General features: G+C 38.1%; 1 protein-coding gene across 1 annotated transcript; it reads right to left on the reverse strand.

Moving 5' to 3' along the window:
• Window positions 1-8,853: 8,853 nt before the first annotated feature.
• Window positions 8,854-10,212, reverse strand: LOC146505579 (uncharacterized). Its single transcript, XM_085183054.1, has 3 exons — window positions 9,900-10,212; window positions 9,763-9,818; window positions 8,854-9,644 (listed from the first exon to the last, which is right to left on the reverse strand). The coding sequence occupies exons 1-3, from the start codon at window positions 10,175-10,177 to the stop codon at window positions 9,061-9,063; spliced, it is 918 nt and encodes a 305-aa protein (XP_085039180.1). The 5' UTR covers window positions 10,178-10,212; the 3' UTR covers window positions 8,854-9,060.
• Between the last annotated feature and the right edge of the window lie 8 nt (window positions 10,213-10,220).

A 10,220-nucleotide genomic window follows, 5' to 3' on the forward strand; every position in this document is an offset into this window, starting at 1 on the left:
CCACTCTTCATATCTGCAGTACTCTGCAATCAGTCAAACACACTGTCCAATGCTGAGGTACATTAGAGCATTAGAGCAGGACTTGGAGTCTTTTTTAAAGGACACTTAAATTTCAGATCTAACAGGCTTTCACTTTGAGTGTTTCCGAATTGAAAATGCTGCAGTTTTGTTTGTCTTCTTAAGGTTTCTTGTATTTTTTTTAATAGTGGAATTGGGACCTCTTTGCATATAAAAAATGACTACACTTTAATAACAAATATAACATTGTTGCCATTTCACAAATGTCATATATTTAATCACTGGGTCTATTACGGTATGTTTTCCCTGTCATCTACTAACTAAATGATAACGAGGAAAGCTCCATCAGGATCCGGGTAGCTTAATACCACGGCTGAATAATTTTGCGGGGGGAAATCCTGCATTTAATATAATTATTATATTAAATGATATCGTAGATGGATCTCGCAAAATGACTTCTCTCCAGTCTATGTGTTGGGCTCAGGATGATGAACATCGCTGGCTTTGTGTGAATGTGTATGTGTCTCAGCCACTCCAGACGCCCTCCATGTGACATGCCCTTATCAGAGGGCAAAGATTACAAGCTGTGAGAGGACAACTTACAGCTGCAGAGCAATAATAGCATCTTGCAGTGAAGATGAGAGAAGCCATTTTTGGCCTCCCTTTGCTGTCACTGTTGTTGCTAAACTATTATTACATTAACGTTTTATTATTTATATTTTTTCTTGAATAAAATGTAGCGATTTTAATTAAAATGGGATATGATAATCTTTTAACTGATTGGGATGTGCATCACTGTTGACACCTGACCTTAAATAAACTATATCAGCTAATCAGTTACTACAGCAATAGACTAAAACTCATGTTTCTGGTTTTTAATAAGGCTATTAGTCAGCTAGCCCAAAACAGGTGAAATGCTGTTACTATGACGTGCGTATGGAGGCATCTGCGCACAAAACAGTGTCATGGTTACATGATTGCATAATTGCTGCTGACAGAAACCCACATATAACTTTAATTAAACAAATAAATTAATAAAGAAAAAACACTAATAATGTTTCAAACAAAGCTAAATAGGCTACCCTAAGTACTACCTTTAGTACATCTACTTACTAATTATTAAACCTCCGGTGATGGTTGCTGTTTTGCTAGCCAATGAAGACCTCTGTTTGACTAAATATTGGCCTGTATGTTTAATTTGTAAGCTGTCTGACTCACCGTCCGTAGAAACTGGAATTCGTCGTCGCCTTCTCCACTGTCAGTCATTATTTAAACCTTTATGGCCACATTAAACAGTGAATGAGCCAGGAGAGGACAGGGACTGGAGAAGCTGGAACATGAAGGTACACGGCCCTGAGTGTGTGGGCGGAGTCTGCAGTTGAACTCCGGCCATCACGATGCCATTTTAGGAAGGAAAAGTTGAAGCTGTTAACATCTGCTTGAACCTACAAGAGCTCGAAGTTTACTTTAGGGTACAGGATGTGCATTATAACTGCCACTGACCATTGCTTCGAGTGTTTGTTTTTTTTTCCTTTAAATGAAATGGATAAAGGTTTAAATATCTAATCAAAACAACTTTGATAGTCTAAATCAGGGGTGTTAAACATAAGGCGCAGGGGCCAAAATCGGCCGGGCAAAGAGTCCAATCCGTCCCACTGGAGAGTAAGAAGTCCTAAATCTGTGCTCTCCATCACATTTTCTAAAACTTTATTTACAGAGCCCCTCCATGACCAGACATTTCTATATTATTAATATTTTTTGTTAACAAAATTATTAATTATGAATTTCTTTTGTGTAATTGTAATTGCAGGAGAGTTCAGGCAATGAGCTTCCAGAACTTTTCTATAATTTTACATATTTATCTATTTGTGCTGACAGGTTTCTTTCATTTGCAAGAGCAGCCTTTTTTATCACGTAGAAAAACTGAGACGTACTATCAAAATTACACTTTTTTCTGATATTAAATGGGCTTAAGTGTGTAGTTAAATATCTTTTCACAGACAGAAAAGGGAATTTCACTGATCCGGCTCACTTAAGATGAAAGTGGACTGTGTGTGGTCCACAATGTAAAATGAGTTTGACGTCCCTGATCTACAGTCTTTAAAGGCTACCCAGGCACAGCGGGCTAAAGAGAAACAAACGCGGATTAACGCTATTAAAAATTTGAGCCTGAAAAGTTTTTTCCTTGTAAATACATCAGAGTAACTATCAGCCCTCACACAGTAAGGTGGTACAGGGGTGTAGAATATTTGACCAGAAATAAACACAGAACAGAAAACACTGTCAGCTATGATTTTCAGGTTCATGTGTAACAGATTACATAAAAGGTAGCACTCCACTCCACGAGTGCAAGGGTTTTAGCAACAAAAGAGAGCATTTAGAGTAAGAGTACTCATTATGGAGAATGGCCCTTTTCAGAATCATATCCATTTTATTATTGGGCCATAATTGCTAAGTCATTATTGTGTATATCACTTCAGTGTTGTTCAGCTGGAGTTTAATTATTTACTTCTGAGTCGCTTTATTCTTTTAATACAGCATACATAATACATAATAGTAGATCTGCATTTCAAAATAGTTAAAGCTTTTTGAATAAAAGCTACAGCAAAGTACAAAGTGTTTGGATGCTTTTATGACCTTCGAAAGTTTAAGGTGGCAGAAGGTGTAAGACAAACCACAAACCTCAAATCGAACCTACTGAACAAGCTGTGCTTCAGCCATAACTAATTTGTTCACGATCAGCAAGTTTACAAAATTTAAGCAAGTATGGAAAAACAAAATGAACAGAAGGAAGCACAGATACATCTGACTCCAAAGGCAAAATATAACACGCACAAAAAGTCTGCTAGCTGCAACTTTAAAAATACAATACTTAGACTCCCTAGCTGGCAGCAAAACAGGAGAAATAAACAGGCAGAGAATGCCTGCCAAGCTTCCACTATCTTACATGCAGGTTGGCTCAAACACAGCAGAACAGGACAGGTCCCACAGGTTTGCCACATTTCAGGTTGTGCTGAACAACACTAACCCCTGTAACCACCATCACAAAGCCTAGAGGCCAGACAGCAAGGAGCATTTGGTGCTGGGGCTATACACTTTCACTAATGAGCAGAATGTTGGTCATCTGAACCACTCAGGTGTGGCAGACCTGGAACACAAGGAGAGAGAGAAAGACAGGACTCTTGCACCACAAGGCCAAAGAGTCAATGGAAGTAGAAAGTAGCACAGCATAGAAACACCTAAATAAAGTACCAGCATGTATACATGTTTGCCATCATATTCAATCACAGGTGACACTCACACTTCCATCTAATGGCAATAAACATTGCGGTATTAGCAGTACTCCAGTCCAGTGGTATTGGAGAAGAATATTGGAGTCGTACTCTACTTATCCAATTCAGGATCGTGAGTGGGCGGCTGGAGGCTAGTCCAGCTACCATAGGGCAAGAGGCAGAGTACACCCTGGACAGGCTGCCTGCCTGTTGCAGGGCTAACATAGAGAAACAGACAACCATTCACAGGTACATTTACTCCTATGGGCAATTTTGAATCACAAGTTAACCTAACCCAAATAACTGCATGTCTTTGGACAGTTGGAGGCCAAATAGCTGGAAGGAACCCACTCAGACACGGACAGGAACACATGCAGATCCTGTGATGCAGCAGTGCTAACTACCCACCACAGTGCTACCCTATTAATATTACTATTATTATTATATCTTTGGTGGAAACTTTACTGTAAGTATAGTATAGTACAGTTCAAAAGTCTTGATCTCTTCTTATTTTACTACTACTTTGGTTTTGCTAATAGTCTTCCATGTTTTCTGGAGGGTTGTTTTTTTTTAAATTGGGTGCTTTGTCAACACATATTTTATTCTGATTTATTTAATTGATAAATGCTAAAAAGTAAACAAGTGTGTATATGGACATAAAATTGTATTTGTGCCCCAATAAGTTGATTGCCAATGACCAGTTTAGGTTTTAAGAATTGTACTAAGGTTTTTTTCCTTCTTTCTTTTGATTTTTTGCCTGATGCACAGTATTTTTGGGCATGTCCTAACTAATATATTATTGCACGTATTTCCCGTTTTCCTATCAAAATATCAATAAATGATGGGTGGCTCTAGACCTGTCCACGGTACTGTATGCAAGTATAAATATTTCTGGATATTTTCAGTAGGGGCACATTTCCTGAGAGGACCCACTAGGTTGCATTAAAAAGTCAAAAGTTTTTGTTAAGACTATCATGCACAAACACATTAATTCTTCCCAGCTGACCTTTCTTCTATAGCTCTTTTGCACCAAAATTCAACTTGCACAGAAGACACTGAATAAAGAACGTCACAGGTTGGTCACCCTGACATTTGCTGACTATATTCATGCTTGTCAAAGAAAGAAACCTTTTGAATTTTCACATTCACTGCCTAGCTCTGATATCATGAAATAAAGTCTATATTTTTAGCACTGTGAGGAGGAAGTGCTAAAAAGAATGAGATAAAAACAACACAAAAACAAAAACAAAAGACGAGTAATTAATGTATTTCTTTCCAGTCAGCAATTTCATTTTACACTTTTGAAGTGATGACATTGCCGAATCACTTTTCTAAAATAATTTTGCTATTATATTTGTTTTGTTATTACTCTCCGATCTTGCTGAAGTACTTCTCAGCTTGCAAAGCTGTATTTAAAATATCTGCACAGCTAAAACAACCCATTCAACTAAACTCACCAGTATCAATCTCTGTGTTTGCATATAATCAAGTACCATTCTGTAAATATGAACCACTAATATTAGTTGTAATCTCATACAGATATTTACTTTTGGACCTTGCATTAAAAATAACCTTAATCAGTACAGTCTTAATGGTGCAGTGTCAGGGAGTCCTGTGTAAGCTTTCATATATATGTGGATTATGGACTCATGGATCATGAAAGACATTGTTTAAATAACAATTTATCCACTGGATAATAAATGCTTGAGTTAGCCATAAATAGTTTAATGAATCCACCAACTGAAAGAACAAACCTCACCTATTGAATTAATCAACAACAAAGACTGCAAATTTCTTCTGTCTATACTGCCTGAAAATTTGTATTTTACCATTTATGTTTTTTAAATGTTTACCAAGTACGAAATGTTTGTTAGTACAGTTAGTTTCTGTACATTTTGTCAAATTATTGCTAATACTGTATTTTCGAACACAAGTAGTTATCAGTTAACTCGTTTACCAAAAGTATACACATGTAGTAAACAAACAATAGATATGATGTTGATATTTCAAAAGTTTATGTGATATTGTGTAACTGTTGTCTTCAGGAAAAGTCAACATCATTGTCTCTCTATGTGAATTGCATTTGAAAATCATTATCTTCCATTTTAGTCTTGATTTGATTAGATATCAAATTGGTTTTGAAGTCTGTACACCATATGAAACCACCATATTGGCCTGTATCCAGGGCCCAATCAAATTAACCAGAGCAACATGCTGCCACTCAGTTTTTCATTGACATGCTGCCGTGTCATCGCCTCCTGGAGGGCACCATCTCTAAGGATACAGCTTTTTCATCTAGAAAACACACACACACACACACACTTAGTCATTATTTCTAATGAGATTGTAAAAGTTGAAGGAGAGAAGTTATATTAACTCTTCTGGTAGACAAAGACTTCTGTAGCTCACGTCATCTCCAGCTAGAAGCCAAGTCATTACCTTCTTCAAATAGAAGCTTCTCTATTAAATTTACTCTGTTGTGCATGCCCTCTGTAAACACATCTGTGGAATAATATTTCACATTTGTCCCCTTTAATGTGGAAGTCTAAATGGACTGACGTAGCTCTAGAGCAAGCATCAAGTGGCCATTAGAGGTACTGCGGGTTTTGGTCTTTCTGCTTCGGATTCATATTGAGCCCCAAAGGTTGCCCCTTGGGACACAACTGTAAAATATATGATGGGGTACCACCTACATGCTTTATAATTAATTATGTAAACTAGCATTTTTATCATAGAAATTACTGATTTCTTAGTTTTTTAGGTTTGTTTTGGGGTTTTTTTTTTTGTATATTTGTCAATCCTAAATGTTTCAGATTATCAAACTAATTTAAATAGTAGACAAAGACCCCAGTAAACTTTCAAGGAATGGCTGGCCTACCAAAATTACTCCTAGAGTGTATCAAAGATTCATCCAGGAGGTCACAAAAGAACCCAGAACGTCATTCTTTGGTTCAGAACTGCAGGCCTTAGTTTCACTTAAGGTCAGTGTTTATGATTCGAAAAAAAGAAAGACACTGGGGAAAAATGACATGCATGGGAGAATTACAAGGAGAAAACCGCTGCTGACCAATCTGAACACAAAGACATTACTGAAATTTCAACAAACAAAAAAAAAAACATGACCCCACTTGGGAAAAAATTCTGTGGACTGACGAGGCAAAAGTTTAATTTTTTGGAAGGTTTGAATCCTGCTACATCTGGCATAAAACCGACAACATTTTATTAAAAAAAAAAGAATTATAGTTCATGTCCTGAAGGTCAAGCTCACTAAGGTTATTCAGCAGGAAAATGGTATGAAACACCTCTGAATTAAAATAAAAAATAAAAATCAATAAAAAGATTAAAGTTTTGGAGTGGCCTCATCAGAGTTCAGACTTAAATCAGATTGAGATACTTGGCATAACCTTGTAAAAGGCCATTCATGTTCACAAACCTATAATGTGGCTGTCCATCCATTCCATTCTCATCCACTTATCCTTGTTAGGTTCACGGGAGGGTTGGAGCCTATCCCAGCTGTCTTAGGGCAAGAGGCAGCGTACACCCTGGACAGGTCACCGACAACCATTCACACTCACATTTACGGGCAATTTAGAGTTATCAATTAACCTATCCCCATTTACTGAATTTCTTTGGAATGTGGAAGGAAACCAGAATACCTGCAGAGAACCCACAGAAACACAGGGAGAACATGCAACTACACACAGAACACCAGGAACACTGTACTACACACCAGGCCTGGTAGTGGAACTGAACTCAGGACCTTCTTGCTTCAGGACCCAAAGGTCAATGGCCAGGTAGGTTTAAATAGCTTTCTTTCCACCCATAATAAATGCCTTAGGGTTTAGGAGGAGGTCCATACATAAGTAAAATTGAATTTTCTCCCTAACTCCAAGTTTGAGTGGGATGTGGTCAGAGGCAGCCTCCTGTCCCTGTCCTTTGGACTTAATCCTTGGCCCTTTTCCCAGGTCCTCTCACATTTGCAGGTCTATAATGGCTAGTTTGGATCAAAGGAACAGACTTTTGGGCTTTGAGCCAGTCCCTTCATGGACCGGACACCTACATTTCTCTTTTATCTTGTCCACCCTTCTAGGTGGGGCGTGGATCCAGTTTTTTCTTCTCCTCAGTGAGCTGTCTCACTGATAGATGTTTAATCTCACCACACAAACATTTCTTCTTTTTTTTTTAAATTGCTTTTGGATGCAATTATAATTCTGCAAGGAGCATTATCACCCTCTTGTGGGGATTTAACTTAACCCAGCATAGTCACAGATGTTCTGGCAGCAGCAACACTGAGCTTTTCCAACTGAAAAGGGAAAAAAAAGTAATGCACAATTTTTTCAGTTGTGCCAAAGAGCAGTCTCATTCGTTTCAGTGCCACTGTCAAAACCTCTTCATATGGCAGAATGGTGGTTAAAAGTATGATTCAAGCATATCCCACAAAGCAGGTTTTAGCAGACTGAGCTGCTTTTATACCCACTTTCTCTGTTCTTATGCTGATCACAGATCAGAAAAGTAGTTGTGATAAAGAGTGTACTAAACAAATATCTAACCTTAATTTCTAAAATGAGTTCTAAAATTGAAAGCAACTAACCAATAATTTAAGTTACCCCTATTTCTTCAGTGAATTAAACAAGAACCAACAGACTTTACCTTGAAAAAAGCAATTTTTCAAAACTAAAAAGTGGAGCTACTTTTCCTTTTCTGCCATTTTCTGTAACATAACTATAGAAGTTCACCTTGGAAGTAGTTAAAGTCATTCACAATTAACTTGTACCTTTCAAAAACTTTACTCATATCCACCATTATTTAGTTTTTTATGTTTTCAGAGATGTTACTTGAAAGCTGTTTCTGTTAGTATTCAAATATCAGATCAGAAAATGTTTTTTTCAATTAAAAAGGAAAGTTTTGCCTCTTCAGAAAAAGGCTCAAGACAACAGTGGCTACTTATTCTTTTTCAGGCCAATAAAATCTGTCACTTCATACTATCCTCTGAGTCCATGCAGCTAGTTTATCAGCTAGGCTAGTGCTATAGGTAATCTATAAAAGGGCAGCTGAGAGATGAGAACCGTAAGCTGTACTAGTTTCAACAAAGACTGAGACAACGCTTGCCAACTTTCATGTTTCTGGCACGTGACACTACTCTACTCCTCCTGCCACCCAAATCTGTCCAAACAAGGTGAAGCTTTGTGGCCCCCTAAAGGCAATTTATCTGCTCAAGTACTGCAGATACAAGTTAGGCTTCATCGAATAGCCTAATCCTGATTTGATAAATAGAGGAGCTGAAGTTGTGTTTCTTCCAGCTGTTTGAGTTTAATACCTGTAGCTATGTAGATGACATGTGCTGAAGAGCATATCTAATAGCTGAGCTAGCTACTTCATTTACTAGGGGAGCTTTCCATCATATCATGAGTTTGTGTATTGACTGGTCAGTGCAAACTAAGATATGCATTTTGGGGTTTATGATTCATTATTCAGAACCTCAAAAATAGCAAGAATCCCAAAAAGGAAAAAAAGGTAAGTAGTACATATTCTTAGAAACACGCATAAATAGTATATCTATACAGTGTTTTGATCTCAAACCATGACAGTCAAGTGTTCATGCAGTATTTTATTTCAGTTTCATGCCAGGCAACATGACTATGCCAAAATTAACAGAAACTGGGAATTGAATTACAGATATCCTAGAACGCTTCAATTATTTGAAGAACCTAATGTACTTTTACAGTCTTGTGACCACTGGGAAGCTGGGTTTGAGCAATGCAGATGTATCTTAGTGGACACCGTACCATAAAGGTGCTAACCAGTTAACAGGTAGTGCAGGTCTGAGGTAGTATTGTGAAACTGTTCCAGGTAAAGCAAAAGGATAGGCATGTAACACTGGTGGAAAATAATCTTCCGTTTCCCTCTCTGAATTTCCATGCTCATAGGTGGCTACATACTTACTCAACGCACCAGACTGGAAGGAAGTTGTAGAGCCCAGCCCATGGGTTCCCCTTTCTGAGTTACTATAATCAAGATTCCGTTCATGACCAAGTTGACCTGTTTCAAGCTGAGCTGGAGAAAAGCCAAAATCAGGCCTCAGGTGAGATGTTCCAGACAACAAGGTAGGTGTAGAGTCTTCCACAGGACCAAAACCAGAAGGTTCACCGAGCCCACCTGGAGTTGCCCTGAAGTTGGGTGGCAAGGTTTGAACTCTAGAGGTTCCCAACCTTACTGGGTCATACATGAATGACACAGCAGGGTCATTTGGATCGGCAGGAACAGGTGGGGCACCTGGGAGGGAATCATAATGGAGGAGAGGATGTGCCTCTATGTTATAGAACCCACCATCATTGGGATCATGCAGGCCCCAATCTAGAGAAAAATATCTACAGTAAGTTTAAACCAAGGAACCATGTGATATATATATATATATATATTTAAAAAAATAAGCATCTATAAGATTTATAATCTCATTAAGGTGTAGTCCTACCTTTAGCAGGAAAGCCATACACGTTCCAGCTCAACAGTGCAATGAATGTTAACTGACTGTAGGGGGGAAAAGGGTCATGAGCACTAAAACATGAACATTTGTGAATAAGTGCATATAATTATTTACCCACAAGCTACCTTACAAAAACCCAAGAACCCATTTTGCTTGTCAGCTGCATAAATAGCCTCGTCTGAGTGCTGGTTAAGTATGAAATGGCAAACCCTCCTTGGCCAATCCCAGAATGAGGAGGTAACAACACACAGCTGCCCATCATTGACTGCTGACTGAAAATCATAGCAGGCCAATTAACCATACCATTAACCTTTCTGATGGCATATATTTTCGAGTGGTAGGGATGAACTGCTAACCATGTAGCAGAAGAAAAATGGAATTGAGGAGGAAGAGTAAATGTCATGAAAGACCAAGTCCCTCCATTTAATGTATTTGCGTTTGCTCTT

This window comes from Neolamprologus multifasciatus, chromosome 13 (assembly GCF_963576455.1).
Source record: "Neolamprologus multifasciatus chromosome 13, fNeoMul1.2, whole genome shotgun sequence".
Classification (NCBI taxonomy): domain Eukaryota; kingdom Metazoa; phylum Chordata; class Actinopteri; order Cichliformes; family Cichlidae; genus Neolamprologus; species Neolamprologus multifasciatus.

What these genes read in the sequence shown, in the direction of transcription:
- LOC146505579 (XM_085183054.1), bottom strand. Translation starts at nt 10,177, where the DNA reads ATGACATTTACTCTTCCTCCTCAATTCCATTTTTCTTCTGCTACATGG. An exon ending in GGTTCTTGGGTTTTTGTAAG is followed by an intron (nt 9,819 to 9,899) that starts GTAGCTTGTGGG and finishes TCCCCCCTACAG; the next exon opens with TCAGTTAACATTCATTGCAC. An exon ending in GTATGGCTTTCCTGCTAAAG is followed by an intron (nt 9,645 to 9,762) that starts GTAGGACTACAC and finishes ATTTTTCTCTAG; the next exon opens with ATTGGGGCCTGCATGATCCC.